Below are 18,236 nucleotides of genomic sequence, written 5' to 3'. Positions count from 1 at the left end.
AGTAATACATGAAGACTCTTCTCTGTTCTGGCACCGAGGTGGTGGAATGAACTTGCCCTAGACGTCCGTACAGAGTCTGTGCCTATCATCCAATGACAGGTGAAAATCTCTTCCTGAAACACTTAAACTAGCTTTTTTCTCCTGTTTGTTTTGTTTTTCTTTAAAAAAAATGTCATAATTCCTCTCAAAAGAGTTTAGGCTGATGGTATCTTAAGTTTGTAATCCAGTGAACCAGTGTTGATTTATTTATTGATAGAGACTTAAAGCAATTTTGTACATCGCTTTGGATGAGGTCGTCTGCTAAATGCTGTAAATGTAAATGTAAGTTAAGATGCAGTCAAGCTAATCAACAAAATGTTATTTTTTTTACAGATATACCCAACTTATTACAATTTAAAACCGGAATACCTGTATTATCATTGTACAAGTCCAATAATGCATAGTATTTTTTGTGTGGACACCAGACCCATATGTGCTTTTTTGAGTGATCGAGATTTTGTTCCCCTTTCCTGATATAATATCCTCTACTTTTCTGGGAAGGCTGTAAACTAGATTTTGGAGCATGGATATGGGGATTTGTGTTTGATATGTGTTCATTCAGCTGCAAAAACATTAGTGAGGTCAGGCACTGATGACAAGCGAGGAGGCCTGAGGTGCAGTCGGTCTTCCGATTCATCCCAAAGGTTTTTGAAGGGGGGTTGAGGTCAGGGCTTAGTGCAAGACACTCAAATTTTTCATGGACTTCAAGGGCACTTTGTGCAAAGTGAGGCACTGGCATGCTGGAACAGGTCTGGACCTCATAGTTCCAGAGAAGGAAAATTCAATCACTACAGCATATAAAAACAATGTATACAAATAGGTGTTTCTGACCTTGTAGTAACATTACGGGGAAGAACCACATATGGATCTAATGGCCAGCTGTTTAAACACCAATGACCTATAGTATATGTTACATAGAGAATGTATCCATGAAACTGTATAAATACTAAATAAACAGTACAAATAACATTAGCATGCAAATAATCTCTATACATAATAGGTATATGATATATAGCATTTATTAATACTAGTATTAAGTATTATTAATTAATAATATAACATCTATATGATATAATTGAAAGTATTTATTAAATATATGTTTGTTATTTAGGTGGCATGGTGCTTACCTTCAAAAAACATGCAGGTAGGTGGATTATCTGTGCACAATTGCCACAGTGTATCAAGGTATTTGATTGTGTGTGGGTCTATATGTGTGTGTGTGTGTGCTATTTATTTTTTATTTATGTTCTATATTACTACTTTTCTGAGTAGTAGTTGTTTAAATTGTGTGTGTGTGTGTGTGTGTGTGTGTGTGTGTGTGTGTGTGTGTGTGTGTGTGCGCGCGTGCATATGTTCCCGCCTTGCACCCAGTGTTCCCGGACACTCCGAGTGACCCTGACCTAGATGAAGATAAATAAACAAACGCAGACTTTTTTTTTTTGCATCACTAGCATGAATCTTTTCATGGACATAAAATTGGTTCTGCCCGTGGTTTATGCAGTGTGTAAAGTGAGCTCGGCTGCAATTACATTATGAAGGGAAGCTGCTGGAAAAGCTTGTGATAATGTAGCTCTCGTTCTCCAACTGAGTACAATATGCTACACGCACACTGAACTCGATTTAGAATTTGAGAGCTCGTGCACAGGGCTGCACAAGCACTTTTGCTGAGACCAAATGATATCGCTGTAGTCAGATAATCTCATTGTAATGGGGCTGGATCTGACTGTGAGACCCTCCTGGAGAGCTGATAAATCATTCCCTCTTTGTTAATTACTGAGCTCTGGGGCGTGGCACATCTGTCCCCTGCTTTACACCAGGCACCATGGGGATCCTTTGAAAATTGTAATCACACGTTTTGCAGGGATGAATCTTTTCTTTCTGTAGTGATCTAAAAATGACTTTTATTTTCATCTATCGATTTAGTCTAATGTAGAAATACACTATATGAACAAAACTATTTGGACACCTGACATTTCCTGCCATATTTTCAAGCAACTGCATACTTAGAGGCACGCAATTGTATAGGATGTCTATGGATTGGATGTGGCAGCATTACATTCTGCTTTCACTTGAACTAGGAGACCCAAATCTCTTCCAGCATGACAATGCCCCTGAGTAAAGCTCCATATGGAGATATAATTTACATGGGATGGAGTGGAAGATCTTGAGTCACCAGCAACAGAGCTCTGACTTCAACTCTATTGGATAAATTGGAACACTGACTGCACCCCAGGCCTCCTCACCCTACATCAATACCTGACTTTACTAATGTGCTTTTGGATGAATGGGCACAGATCTCCACAAGATACACCCTAAAATCTATTCAAACAGATTCTCAGAAGAGTGGAGGTGACTATAACACCAGATAGGAAGTAAATGTGGTAAGGGATTGTTTAAAAAAGCATATACGCACAAGTTGCAATGTCACTTTAGGCAGGACAAACATCTTTCTTTTTTTAGTTTACACAGAAATAATTAACTCTTTCTTAGGCAATTTTCAGTCTATGCTTAGTAATAGACTGAATCACTGTGCACAGCTGGGATATCCCTTTTTAGTAGCCTAATTGACAAACATTAAAACACATAGTTCCTCTGAACAGCTTTTTAGCCTTAAATTGGTCCTTTTCTTTGAGTCTTTTTCTTAAAATATGCCCAATTCTGTGGGAAACAATCTGGCAGCACTGCCATCATGGCTCTGAGCAACATGGCTAATTAACACCTAGTTTCTGAGTAGAGAATAAAATCATGTGTAAAACTCTTATAACTATTATATGTCCTTTAGAAGTTTTATATGTCTAAACTCAATGTTATTCAGTGTCTTTGATCATTTTACTTATCACAATGTATGCGATGATCCCAATAAAAATCTATTTGTAAATCTTTAACAGACTGGGCAATAACATACTTTCCCAGGTAGATTATATGATAAGGGCCCTTGTAGGAAAATGACTACATTTTGTTTTATGTCATTAATCACATGCTGAAATGGGGTCATGTAAACAGAAACATTCTCTAAAGGGAATTTAAGGTGACAAGGCTATTTTTCTATCCATTAGTTTATATTTCACCATATTTACAGCTGTATGATTAGTTTCACAAAATCCTACAATATGTTCCTATACAGATTTTATTAAAACTGTGAGAACTTTATCACTGGCAACATTACAATTCTGACTGCAGATTTCAATATGTGGAATAATTCTATTTTTTCCATATGTCAATTTGTTCCATAATGTAACAATAAAATCTATCTAGTGTATAGCCTTGAGGCTCAACTGAACAAGTATTAAGCTGCATATTTTACAGATGCATATGTTGCCACACATGGCATTTACGCAGGTTTTGTACAAAAATTGATCTTTTTGCCCAGATTGAAGACAAACCATGCCTGAAAGTACAAACAGTGTAATCCATCCGTCATAGCATGTTCTTATTTATTAGATTTTATTTGAATATGTCTTCTTCTTCTTTCGGCTGCTCCCATTAGGGGTCGCCACAGCGGATCATCCGTCTCCATACCACCCTGTCCTCTACATCTGCCTCTTTCACACCAACGACCTGCATGTCTTCCCTCACCACATCCATGAACCTCCTCCTTGGCCTTCCTCTTTTCCTCCTACCTGGTGGCTCCATCTTCAGCATTCTTCTACCAGTATAATTCATGTCCCTCCTCTGCACATGTCCAAACCATCTCAATCTCGCCTCCCTCACCAAAACATCCTACATGCGCTGTCCCTCTAATAAACTCATTTCTAAATTTTATTTGAATATGTAAGCCTATTCAATTGTTTTCTTATTAAAAGCAGCCAAACCACTCAATTAAAGAAAACGATCCCATGCATTTTTAAATAAACTGTGAGGAATTAATTCTATTGGGCATTTCATTACTTTCCATCAGAGCAAATCTTCTGGATTTTCAGTCTTTTAATGATCACGCAAATGAACACTGACACAGATAGGTGGGTAAATTGTGGGTTCAATGTGTAAAGTGTGGTTCATTACCTAATTACTATGCTACATCACAAGTCAGTATTCTGATCAATGTTGAGTTTTGTTTGTACATATTCTGCTAAATCGTTTTTTCTTGCTTTTTTAAAAAAAAATAAGAAGTCCTGTGTAGCATCCTCTCTAGTCTGTACTAAAACTGGTGGAAATGAATTTCCTAGTCATCATCATGTCATGTAAAAATCCAGTCAATCTTATGTGCTTATAATCATGCAAATAGAGGTCAAGAATTTCAGGAAATGTGTACATTAAACATCATAACGAGATCTTAGTGACTTCCACTGTGGCATGAACCGGCCAAATATGCAGGTTTAAGTATATCAGTAAGTGCTGATCTGGTATTTACATTTACAATACACTCTAGAATCTTTCTTATGCAAAACCTATGTAATGTAATGTTATGTAAACCTAGAAAGCTCAGAGGAGAAAGGTTTGAGGTGACAGGAAGGCTATGGTAACTCAAATCAGCCTTCTTTACAACCATAGTAAACATAAAAGCATCCAAAAAATGCACAAAATGGCTTAACAACAGCACAAAATCACAGTGGATTCCACTCCTTTCAGCCAAGTACAGTAATTGCAGGGTATATTGGGTTTCAAATCACCAAAACAAGACAGGCGAAGATTGGGAAAAGCCAGAAAAAAACAGGTTATTATTTTGGTGAGTCTGTGCCTTGTGTTCTCAGACAAATGAAATTTTAAGTCGAAAATACTAGACCTAACAGCAAACCCACAATCCATAAGTATGCCATTACTTCTAATATTTCAACTGTTAATAAGTATTCTGTACCTAAAACTAATCAGGAAGCAGCTTAATGGTATACAGTAGTTAGTCCTGCTGCATTAATAACCACTAACAGTGTTAGTGCTCAGTTTGTGTAAACTCTTTGGTTTTCCAATGACATGAGTGTATTTTGGAACAATAAACTAAATGAAGTTTAGTATTTCATATGTATATCTGATGTGTTCTTAACTGCATTATCTTCTTCTGATCACCCTGTGCATGGGTATTACATGCAATACAGTTTGTCTACTATTACCTTTATACTTTGGTTCCAATATACACGCTGTACATACAGTATACAATATGATATAAATGTGTGCCTTAAAGTTTGTGGTAACAGTTTGGGAAAGAACCACATATGGTGGAAAGTTCAGGTGTTTCAATACTTTTGTCCATATAATGTATTTTAGGATATATTTAGGGATATGGTATTATTAATTTCTTGGTGTTGCTGGTGTTATTTCTACACAATTCTATCGGTGCTTTAATATCATGTTACTATCTAAACAGAATTAGGTTTATGGTCAAAGTTAATAACTGGACAAAAGAATTAAAAAGTTCATAGTCACAAAATAAACTAAACCAGGAAAAGCATAAATTGTGTTTGTATACAACCTACATAACAATATTTATAACTGTGATTACAGTGACGATGACCCATCTCTGATCAGGCTTTATGATTTGTTGAAACAAACCCAGAACATTCCTGTGATCATGGATGCATTGATTGCTTGGAGAACAAGTTGAAACTATAGACAGGAAGAAAACCACACAGATGGAGAAGAAGCCCTCCAGACATTATTGAGTTGTTTCTTTAGTTCCCTTCCACTGAGTGCTTACACAGGTTCAGTCAATAGTAATTGATTTGATTCTCTCGTCACTGCTCTAGCTATTCTCTAATAGTCAGAACAATGTCTCTCATGATTTAATTAGATGCAGCTGCTTTATCATTAATACAAATTTACATTGCCATTTTCCAGTAAAGGAATGCTACCATATACCACTTTAAATAGAGTGTTATATTTCCTGTCTTTCAGGATGCCATGGATGCTGTGAATGGGGCTGGTAGGTGTTGTGCTTCTTGTAACAGCAGGAATGTGGAATGTTAAAAAATTGTCTCTGTGGACCTTGCAGATTTCAGCTTTATGTCATTTCTTTTGACAGGAACAGAATGGAAACAGAATGGTAGAATGGTAATAAACTCAGTAAACACTGTTCACAATTGTGTTAAACAGAAAAGCATTACAGAATGGACATCATGTTGAACGTCACGGGCAAGAAGAGGATTAGAAGATTGGAAGAAACTTGGAAGAACATTGGAAGAAGAGCTTTTTATTCATATTGTTTTCCTTTTGTCTTTTTAGAAGTAAAACTATGCGCCAGCAAAATTTGTTTTACTTGAGTAAAAGTCTAGTATTGGCCTAAATTTTTGAGAGTAGGAAAAGGGATACAGGGACAAAGACAAGACATGCTTACATAACAAACTAGAAACAAACTACATGCATGTGTCTCCTGTGTGTAGCTTGAAATTAGCCTGATGTTATTTTCTCAGAGCACTTCACTCGCAGTTATTGCATGTTCAGTGTGAAAACGTTGAAAGCCGAGCTTGTATCTGCTATTTCTAATGGCTGAGCAGGGAAGCTGTAGCATAATATAACCCACTATGCACACTATAGCATGATACACGGTGCTACTGATGTTACCAAATCTGTTAGCCAAAGCTCTGACACTGCGCAGGATGCACTATAAATTTAGCTCAGTTTAATTTAATTATTAGGGACCATTTTGCAAAAAGCAGCATATGGTGTTGCTGCAGTGGGAGTCACCTGCGCAATATGCAATGATGTGAAACTCATTAGTCAGAGAGGCAAAGCAAGTAAATGACATTCTGCTTAGCATAGCATATAAAGTAACGCTCAGTGTAAGTTGGACAAACCTGGACCCTGCTCATGGAGTGTTTCTGTGAGGTACTGTAAGTGCAGCAGGAGCAGCAAACCTCCGGCGCTGAATAGCAGCAGGAATAAGAAGATGTAAGGCAGCCTCATGGTGGCCAGACGCAGACACCGTCTGCCTCGGTCTATCACCTTACAATCCATGCCCTAATGAGTATGGCCCTAAGCCTGGAGCCTACAAACACACACACAGACACATAAATACACATAATGCATTTCTTCAGACAAAAACAATAACATTTACAATACAAATATTTACTGAGGACATTCTCGGCATAGTACACCTAATGTACACATGGTATAATGGATTATAGCATTTACCGCTAACTCTCAGGTGACGGAAATAGGTTCTCGCTAACATAAATCATCTCCAAGACAATTCATTATTACACAAAACAACACAATAAGCAATGAATCCTATAAAAATAAAACAAAATTTAGCAATACTATGCCAGTTAGCCTTTTAGCCTTTGTTCTGTCCCTGTGCCTCAGACTCACAAACACTAAAATGCTCAGCTAGCATACACAACCTAAACACTTAATCATATCAATTATACAGTGCATTTAAACATTTAGTACTTAAAAATGTTCCCATATTGTGGATGAAACAGAATACAAATACGTATCAACAGAAAAGGTAAAGTGAATACGACTACAGATATGAATTGTAACCGAAGCGTTTGTTTCTTTAGCTTCTCAGAAAGTTTCGCTGTGGATCTGATTGAAACTCCAGATGTGCAGAGGGACTGAAATCCCACAAGACACAACAAAACATTTTGTGAGAGGTAGAGTTTTACTTTCATACTTTCATTCTTCTCACTCGCTTACAGACAGGACAGACACAACATTCATTTTTGATTAGGAGACCCAGTATTCTTTCTTTTTCTTTTCTATTGCACGTGGTTTGCTCCACTAGCTCCCAAATAAAACATTCATTTTATCATATTCTACACAAAACTAATCTGGAATTCACAAAATAGCCGCCACTCCATGATTCATGAGGTTTACTGACTGTGCACAGAATATACTACAAATTCATATATTATATGCATATAACAGCATGCACTATATAGACAAATGTTTGTTGATATCTTACTATAAGATTCGTATGTGATTTTTTCATTCTATTCCACATTTAGGAACTATGCACACATAACCTCCACTCTTCTGGGAAGATGTTACACTAGATTTTGGAGTGTGCTTGTGAAGATTTGTGCTTATTTAGCCACAAGGACATTAGTAAAGTCAGGTACTGATGTAGGTGAGGTGAAGAGGCCTGAGGTGCCGTCAGTGTTCCAATTCACTCCGAAGGTGTTCAATATGGTTGAGGTTAGTGCTGTAGCAGGCCACTCAAAGTGTTTCTTAGCAGGAGTGTGCAGCATGTGTATACAGATAGTGTGAAGTGAGCAAATGGTCATATCTCTTCTCTCTCTCTCTCTTTTCTCTCTCTCTCTCTCTCTCTCACATACACATACACACACACACACACACACACACACACACACACACACACACACACACACATATACACACACACACACACACTTTCTCACTCAGTAGATGCTGAGGAGTGTGTTAGTGTGTGAGTGACAGCAGATCTAAACTATACAAAACTGAACTGAACCAAACCAAGACACTGTAAAGCAGCTTATGCTCTGATTTTTTGTGGTTTTTGCAGTTTTTTTTTTGTCCTGGTGCCGGGCCAGAGACAAAAAATAAATGACCCAGTCGTCTCACCCTGAGTCCACTGTACCCTCGAGATTCATTATGTCACAGAACTTGTTCTTACTAGCAGCACCACTGTGTTCCAGCTTCAAAGTTGTGTCAAGTAAAACTTTAGGATCTTTCTGAAAGGTAAAACAACTCAAAACCCTAAAACATTTTTCATTTTATGTCTAATTTAATTAATTAATCAGTGGTGATGCTGGTTAGCATTGGATGCCAGTCATGAAATGCTGATTTGCCAACCAACTAGGGGTGTAACGGTACATGTATTCGTACAGAATCGTTTTGGTACAGGGCTTTCGGTTCGGTGCACATGTGTACCGAATGCAGTCCTTTTCACATGCACAACATAATTATACTCTGAGTTCCCTCACAAACTCAGATTAAATTATTAAGTGGTTGACTGCAAGTTTTTTAGTCTCCGCCTTGCACTTTCAGCATGTCACTTTTTATTTTATTGTATTATTAATGAACTGGAAAGCATGCACAACTATGACAGTGGTATAAAAAAAGAGACGAGAGCTAGTGCAGTCACTGTGGCTACTCATTCCCGACTGTAAAAAAATTTTTTTAGTTTGTGGTAAAACTAAAATGTCGATTTTGCGCATGCACAAAACCGCTGCCACTTCCATTTTCACCACAGTTTAGCGATATGGTTTCATTTGCGTTTAATGTACAGCTTCAAGAATTTCTCTCAAAAGGAAAAAAATCCTGACAATTCCGCATATTAAGGGAGTGAATGAATAAAGGAATGACATTTGTTAAAAAGTATGCTCAAATAAATAGTACAGTTAAGAACATATCTTTAGAAGATATAATACAATGCAACTCCTTCTGACCTTCATCCCTCCCTGCTCAGTCCAGCTGCCCAGCCAATCGGTATAAAAGTCTAGACCATGCATGATACCAGTTTAAATCCAAATACAGATGGTGATAAAAAAAAATATTATGAGCACTAAACCAATAAAGATGCAGATAACAGCATTCAGTTATAGTCCTGCTGTAAAAAGTGCTTCAATCTGAAGGTCACAAAAACAATCCTTTTGGTATTTCAAATACTGGAAAAGGGTTTTTTCAATTTCTACAACTGTTCAGCTGCATAGATGAGTGATAGTTCGGTGATGCAAGAATTCAAGTTCTCAATCTTCTAAACAGTTTCCCAGGGCTGTAACCTCCACTCAGTCACCACTCTCATTTTTTTTCACAGCAAGTTGTCTATACAATGCTTCACAAACTAATTTAGGTTTACCTTTCACCTTTTCCTGTACTCGCTTAATGTCATGTGAAGCCAAGTCAATAACACAAACAGCATCCTGTAATAGGTGCAATTATACAGAATGTGTGCATTTGTTTCTTTCTCAGGTTTGGCATTTACAATACAACAAATGTGCATTTTGATGAATAACAGAGTTGCTGGGTTGAGTACTTTTGGCATATGTGCTATAATATAAAAGAGGTAATGTCTTAATTGACAACAAACGTAAGCAGTAAACTATGTAAAAGGGCAAAAAGAAAGACAAATTGTTGACAGTGAATGACTGGAAGAAAGTTCTGTGGACAGATGAGTCCAAATTTGACATTTCTCTAACTCATTTTTTGACGTCTCTAACAGAAGAACTTAATATAAGATGGAGAAAATGTTAGCAGACTGCCTCACACCCACAGTCAAAAATGGAGGTATAAGCTTAATGGTCTGGAGTTGTTCTGAGTGAAAGGAATACTGACCCAACATGAAAACCATTTCATACTTCAATACCTAAGTAAAAAAAACATACAACATACAAGATAATGACCCAAAGCATACATATTTAGAAAGCAAACAGTTGCCTGAAGTGCTATCTATCGCCTGCCTGCCCAGTCACTGCACCTAAAACATACTGAGCTGCTCTGGGATGAACTTGATTGCTAGGTCAGAATGCAATTTCCAACTAGTGAAGAACACCGTGACAAGTTTCACAAGAGGCATGGCAAAGAATTTCAGCTAAAAGTTTGTAGAAATTACCTGTCTGGATTGCAAAAGTGTGTGAAGCTGTTATTCATGCGAAGAGATACTTTTTCAATGAAAGATATCTTCTGTCAAAGTAAATGTTCATATTAGCAAGTTTGTTGCATATGCAAATGACGAAAGACTGTGTTTCCAATCTTTTGACAGGTACTATTTGAAATGTTTAGATCTATGTATTTTTGTGATGTTTTTTTTTTTTTTTTTATGTTTTTGTTTTTTATGGTTTGGCAAAGGCAAATGTTCACTCTGTGGGCAATAAAAACTATCCACCTAACTAACTAATTAACTATATACTATAGAAACCTAGAGAGGCTAAGGCTGGCAAAATATTAAGTTTGTGAAAGAGAGGTTCCTGCTTATGTCATGCCTTGTACCAAGGGTTGTTCGTGTTTTACTTTCTCATAACTGACACTAACAACCTTGTCATTACTAAATGAAACATTTACTGCATATGCATAATTATAACTAATCACCATAAATGTATTCGCTAAAGAAGAGCTCACTCAGCAAAAAGAAGCAAGTGACATAAGCTGTCATGGCACCAAACCCTATGGCCCTAATAATCATAATTAAACTTGCTGGTAATGATGACATGACATTCACTGACGTGAAGTGTCATGGGATAAAAGCTGTCGAATTTCATGACATCCTCTATAAAGTTTAATGACCTTAATTTAGCAAAGGAATTGATATTTTTTTCGAATGAAGAGGAGAATTAATGGGTCAGTGTGTGTCCACCATGTGTCTAATGAAACATAATAAGACCCAGTACATCTCTAGAAATTAATGTGCTGTTTTTATGGCCATTCAAATTTCTTTATAAAATGTGCAGACAGCACTGGCAGTTTTGCTTGACACGACTGGGTCCTGAATCTTACCCGTTACACATGACCCCAAACGCACGCTGTGCTACCCCCGCACTCTTTTATAATATCATAATAATTATAATATCATGAATACCAAGTAGCACATAATGATGACAAATCTTAGCAACAACTATGGCAGCATAACAACAAAAGTGCATGTGACATAATAATAACAAAGGCTCTGTGCTTAGAACTTACAAAACCTGAACCATTTCGTATTGCATTTTAATCACACCCTGACACTCCAGATTTATATAATGGCAGGTTTATTTACTCTGTGCTTAATATGTGTCAAACATTTTAAAGCATATAGATTTCTAAAGCTAATCGAGAAACCGCTAAACAGCACAGCAATGAGAAATCGACAGATTAGCGCTGGTAGTGTTAATTTGTTATATATTATTGATCAACCTTCTAGTACATCATCTACTATTTAATCAGTAATAAGAATTTTCTCTAATTATTACTATCACAGTAGTTCTTGTATGGTGGATACGTAACCTCAGACTAACAATAAACGTATAAAATAATTTTTACCAAAATAATTTTTAACAAAAACAGAAAAAATACCACAGAGATCTACAGAGATGTGATTGTTTTGAGCCTTCTTGGTTAGCAATAGTTGGCTAGCCATTGAAAGACAACCCTCGGCTGCATCATTATGCTGAGGTATAACAGGTCATAGATGTGTAATTGTGTTCGGAGCTGACAAGTCTTTTATTGGGTGTGCATTATTGTTTGAGCTGTCAAAAAAATACATGAAAAAAAAAAATGCAATCATTTGTTAGTTATTCGTATTAATAAAACAATTATGTGTCAGCGTTCTGGCGTTTTTCTGCATGGGAGAATCGTTCTGATGTTTTTCTGCATTGGAGAACCATCAGGTGCATGGGAGCAAAATAAGGTTAGTACCTGTGTATGACAGTTTAACAGTTTCTAACTTTAGGGAAAATAAGTGCTTATTCGTTCCACAATATTCTACAGCAACATATAGCAATAAACAGTGTGGCCAAACATTTAAATGTTAATTTTACAGTAAATAAACCAACAATTAGGTAATTATTGTTGTATAAAAGCAATAAAACACATTTGCAGACTTTCTGTTATTCTAAAATACCATATTTTTCGGACTATGAGCCCCTACTTTTTTTCCACGTTTTGAATCCTGCGGCTTAAACAATGAAACGACTTATTTATGAATTTTTCCTGGGTTTTCCCGGTTTCACAAACTTCAAGCCGAAAAACTGAACCCCATAACATTAGACCAATTAAATTTCCGAATGGAAACAAAAAAACGCACCTCACCTGTGTTCTGAGCTGCACGGCATCGGGAGAAAAAACACACGACGATGCCAAAAGATAAACTCCCGAGAGAAATTGTTGTGAAAGGAAGGAAGAAGACAGTGAACAATGACTTTCTTGGTAGGCTACTGTTTAGATACAAGCCGTTGTAACGTGTTGAGTCTGGGTGAAGGGAGAGCTCGCTAACTCCAGTTGCAACAGAAATCATATAAGCACAGACAGGTTTCCAAAACTCGTGCTTTTTTATTTTTCTTGGCAACAGCGTTACGGGTTAGTCAAAGAAACTTAGAAATGAGCATCAGAAAATAATATGGACATATTCATCGGTCTCCACACATGCAGTAATAGCGGAAAAATGCAGTGTCAGGCTATTCCCAAAATACCGCTGTGCTCCTAAAGGAAGCGCAACATATTTCACCCGTGTGTAACGTGTCTTTCATTAAAGCCTGTGTAAAGTTCATTAGTTTCAGTGTAGACACTGTGGCTTATAGACAGGTGTGGCTTATTTATGTTCAAAATAAAAATATTTGTAAAATTCAGTGGGTGTGGCTTATATTTGGGTGCGGAAATTACGGTAATCATGTTTGCAAATGTCACAACTGCAGCACATATCGTTAATTATTTTCCTATAACATCATGTCTCTAAATATTTTATTCCATCTATATTGTGGTTTTTCTGGCATTATTTCACAAAAAAAGTAATGTAATAGATGCAAGCACTCATAGGAACATGCTGAATTAGATATAATCCTTTTTTAAAAATCATTACATCCTATTTCTCTGCACCCATTCAGTATGTTTTTTACCAGATGGGCCACATCAGTCCCAGAGGAAGCCAGCAAAATTGTTTGCTTGATGCCTGCAGTTTTGCTTTTTTGCAGGCAATCACTGGAGAGGCGACAATGTTGGCTTTTTTAACAAAAGCTCTGAGTAAAAAACACCCAGCACACCTGCTCACATCCCTTCATCCCCCATCCCTTTATCTTGACTTGATTGCTTTCCTCTGGACTTGACCACTTCCCTCATTACGCGCAGGCCGGCGGCAGCGCTGCTCCCTGACCTGTGAGATAGAGGGATTTTAAAGTGTTGGCAGCAGCAGACAGACATCTGATGGATGTAATCTAGAATCCGGTGATCTCGGGGGAAGTGGAGGGTCTCTGTCTAATGAAGTTGTGGACAGTAGAAATAGATGCGGAGACCAAGGTGATGACCCAGTGCATCTCAGACACAAGGGACTGCAGTTCAGAAACAGCTACTCGTCATGTGCTGGGTTTCATCCTTCACTTCCGCCTCAGCTTTGTCCGAACACGTTTAAGAAAAACGTATAATACATTATTACATGAAGAAAAAGCGTGCTTGTGACATTTTGAGAACTGGAACTGCAGTACTGTCACTTTTCAGTCATACTCCTGGCTCTTTAATCAAATGAATACTCTCGTCACATCTCAAGCCGTTATTCTTATATTCCCCTTAGTTCGGTGGCTCACTGCAAGAGCACTCGATGATCTTTTTTTGGTCTTTCATCTAATTCTCGGATAGATAATACTCCTGGAATGTGATCAGAGCGCTGCCCATATTAATGTTAATGAGAATATAATTCAGTGAGTGTGCTGTGGTCTGTCCCTGCCATAACTAATTATGTTGCTCAGCGAGTGGAAATTTAATAATGGAATTTGAAACCACAGCACAGATTTTAATAGTTTAAATATGTTCAGAATAAATTCAATATACTTGATTTTCTCAGACAAATAGATTTCATTTGCTTTAATTATGGAAGAAAATCTGTGTGCTCAGTGGCAATGATTTTACATATGGTTATCAGGAGCTGATAAAGTAGCATAAAGAATTTCTATGACGAGCAGAAATGAGAATGAAGGCCTATTTCTCGTAATTTCTCATTTAAGGTTTAAAAAGAAATCATGAAGTTTGTTTTAGTGACTTATTAAACCAGTCTATTAGGACTAAGCTCCAAATGTAAAAGAACAATTTATTTATTGATTGATTTTGAAAATTCATCAAGTAACTTCACATTGCGTATTTTAACATCTGCTTATTCTCTCTATGCCGCTCATAATTAATATATATATATATATATATATATATATATATATATATATATATATATATTAATCCTGTCTATTCTCAGTGCACCTAAAGCAGTTATCCCAGCCTTAATTCACAAAACATTACTGCAAGTCAAGGACTATCAGTCAAGGACTTGCCAAAATGGAGACATTGCCACTATTGTGATCTTACAATACACTTATAAAGCACAATATATTATTTAGAAAAGAATAAGAAGAGTGTATTTATTTTGTTTTGTGCCTTTCTTACACTCAATGTCTTTGAGTCTCCGAAATATGCACCAAAAGAGTAAAAATAATAGTAGTTAGGGCAGTGCTGGGGGAAAACTAAAGGGTAGAATTAAGAAGCGTCCCCTCTATTCTCCCACCAATTTTATTTTCACAATCACCTGTCAATTACTTGACATCCAGTGCTCCCCATCACTCAACCTATGAGGGTGAATTCTAATCCATGCTTTCTAATCCAACACACCAGATTTTTTTTAATGAACTCTTGTTCATGCTGCATTACTCTGATTAAGCAATACCTTCAATACCACCCATAGAGCTCTCTCGATTCCAAGCCACAGTTATCGTTTTTATTGTTGGGATTTGAATCTTAACAATAGGACGGACGCTTTTCTATTGTGCAGAAAAGGTATTCCAGTTGACTCTTAAAATTCAAGAAAGAGGTACAGTCACAAATGTATAATTTATGGTGACCAGATGCAAACAGATCAAATGTAGGACCAGGAGTTACTTTGCACTGGACAATTTAGAATATATTTCCAACATTGAATACCTACTATTTTGATATGTGTGCATGAATAAAAAGTGGATAACAAATGTTCACTCGACTCAATTATATTTGGCTTTTTTTTTTTTTTTTTTTTTATAATTATACAAGGCAACTAACAGAAACATTACTGCATAAAAAGTCAAAAAAAATTTTTGTTTCACAATAATAGCCCATAGTCTCACATTGGTGCATAAAATCCCTACATTTCATCCATAAATATGTGGCTTATGCATTCTTTATTAAACCTAAACGTTCTTTTTTCATTACTTGGTGACTGTAATTGTGTTTCTAGTAAATGATTTCTATGTTGTGACATCTCGAGTGCTGACACAACCCTTTAATGATTATCCTTTCTTCATTGACTGAAAGATAGATTTGGTTACCGTACAAACTGTCAGCAATGCAACTAATGTTTTCTGTCTTTTACAGTTTAAAAATAAATAAAATTTTATTCTAGAAATGAGATTACAACACAAAGCGGGACGTCTAGTCACTCCAGTCCTTGGGCATTACATCATTAAAGATTTGCCCCCACAGTGAGATCAGTCTGGTCCAGGTTGAGGCCAAATACTTTGGCCATATACTTTTATCAATGAGAGGAAGGAATATAATATGTGAATAAATGTGTGTTTATTCTCAATCTTTTGAACTAACAGACAATATTGTGCACAGATAAAAAATGTTGAATGACTTAATACGAGGTTCAGACCAAAGTGTGTTGTCAGATGTTTCGAATAAAAACATTTATAGAAGGGATGAATGAATAATGAATGAAAATGATGAAAAGTAATACTTACACTCATACCAAACCTGAGAAAGCAATCTGAGTGAGTATGAGTGGAGTATTATTTTATTTTGTTCATGAAGTGAAACTGGATTACCGCAGATCAGTGATTATTTGTATTCTCCGCTCTAAATACTGAGCTCATATTTGCTCAAATTCAGCAGGAAGGTAAAAGGTATTAATCTCAATACATGCAGTAGAAAAAATGTTTTTTAAGTGGTTGTCCAGTTAAACACTATTCAAACTGTAACCACAGGTGCAATTAATCTTCTTCAGCTATAATATTAACAGAGTTTATGTAAAAGGCCTATAAAGTCTTTGGGTTAAGGATTATGGAATTTTCCTGGATGACATGTTTTTGTTAAAATTATGAACTATAATGACCTGATGAGTCTGTACATTCAATCAGTCATTTATTCATTTCTTCATTCATTAGACTCCTTTATCCTTTTTAAGTTCACAGAGTTTAAGTGTTCATGGAAACTATTGGCATAAGGCACATACAACCTGAATAAGATGCCACTCTAATGTAGGAGACTTTGCACATTCTTTCAAATACTCATTCACATCTATGAAAAATGTTGAGGGAAGGTTGAGAAGCTGAGAATTGAAGAGAACCAGAAGAAATCTCACATAGACATATTGAGAACATGAAAAACTACACACAGTGGCAGCTCTGCAAGTAGAAATGTCTATTTGATAAGTTGTCAGGATAATTTTTTGTTATAAATATGTTGTTTTTTTGCTACAGGCTGTCTGCATGAAAATTGCATGAAATCATCAGACTCTAAAGTACATAATAAATGTGACCGGTCGGTAAATGTGTATAGTTTTAGCATGATCGGCTGAAGAAATACATTTCAGTAATATTACCACAATCAGAACATTTACCTTGTCTTAAAATTTCAATCACTACATACACATGTCAATTAAAATCAAAACCCACACACATACACAACAGAATAGAAATATAATTTTAGACACAACGACAAAGTCCATTTGCCTCGTTATCAAAGATCCACAATAAATTACTTTGATCCTGATCAGCGCTTCTGTATCTAAATGATTGGATAAAAACTGGCAGTGCTCTCCAACACTACACAACACTAATGCTAATTTAATTTTGTTTCTTATTGATTTCTTCACCTTGAATAAGACATTGCTTGACAGTGAAGAAAGTGTCCCTGTCATGACCCTTAGTTTTCACTCGCTGTCTCAGCTTTAATATTGATGGTTGTACACCTGAGACCTGTGCTTTGATTTTTTTAAGCCCATGTGAGTGTGACATTTACTGTGAGAATCGTGGATTTAGAAATCAACCTCATTTTCCATTAAACAAATTGCACTAAGTAATATCTCAGATTACTTGGAAATGAAGGAAAACAGCTTGTCTACTTTAATGTAAAACCATGTAGTATGTAAATGTAAATAGATTTTTGCATGATTTCAAATGTAAAAGATTTTGAAACAATTACAAGTGACTTAAAAAAATAATTATATGAAGCACCAGTGAAGTACATTTCTCATTAAATCATCATTTATCTTCGGCAGGTGCTTTATACCTAGATTACCACACAGCTCCAAGGTTCCTGATTTGATCTTGAGCTCGGGTTACATGCCATCTGTGCAAAGTTTTTTGTTTTGTCCCTGTGGGTTTCCTCCATCCTTCTTCAGGTTCCTCCCACCTAACAACATGTTGGTAAGCGGATCAGTTAGCTTTAACTATTGCCCTATGTGTGAATGTACAGTATTTCTGGAAGTGTGTGTGCATGATGCCCATACATACAAATGTCATACAAATGTTTTTATTCCCTTGAAGAATGCAAGCATATACTTCAGGTTCAACTCTAGATCCAGAGGGGTTCTTTAGTTGACCTTTGAGGAGAACCAAAGAACTGTAAGATCCATTTTA

General features: G+C 36.4%; 1 protein-coding gene across 1 annotated transcript in view; it reads right to left on the bottom strand.

Moving 5' to 3' along the window:
- si:ch211-269c21.2 (carbohydrate sulfotransferase 8) overlaps positions 1 to 18,236 on the bottom strand; it is a 47,674-nt gene that overhangs the window by 24,558 nt on the left and 4,880 nt on the right. The window contains exon 2 of the mRNA XM_046850304.1: positions 6,765 to 6,955. Within this exon, the coding sequence (XP_046706260.1) occupies positions 6,765 to 6,924 (160 nt within the window). The 5' untranslated portion in view covers positions 6,925 to 6,955. The remainder of the gene's footprint in view (positions 1 to 6,764; positions 6,956 to 18,236) is intronic.

The sequence above is a fragment of the Silurus meridionalis genome, chromosome 5 (genome assembly GCF_014805685.1).
Source record: "Silurus meridionalis isolate SWU-2019-XX chromosome 5, ASM1480568v1, whole genome shotgun sequence".
Classification (NCBI taxonomy): Eukaryota; Metazoa; Chordata; class Actinopteri; order Siluriformes; family Siluridae; genus Silurus; species Silurus meridionalis.
Note: the sequence above shows the minus strand (reverse complement) of the source record. Positions and strands in the feature narration are given on the sequence as shown.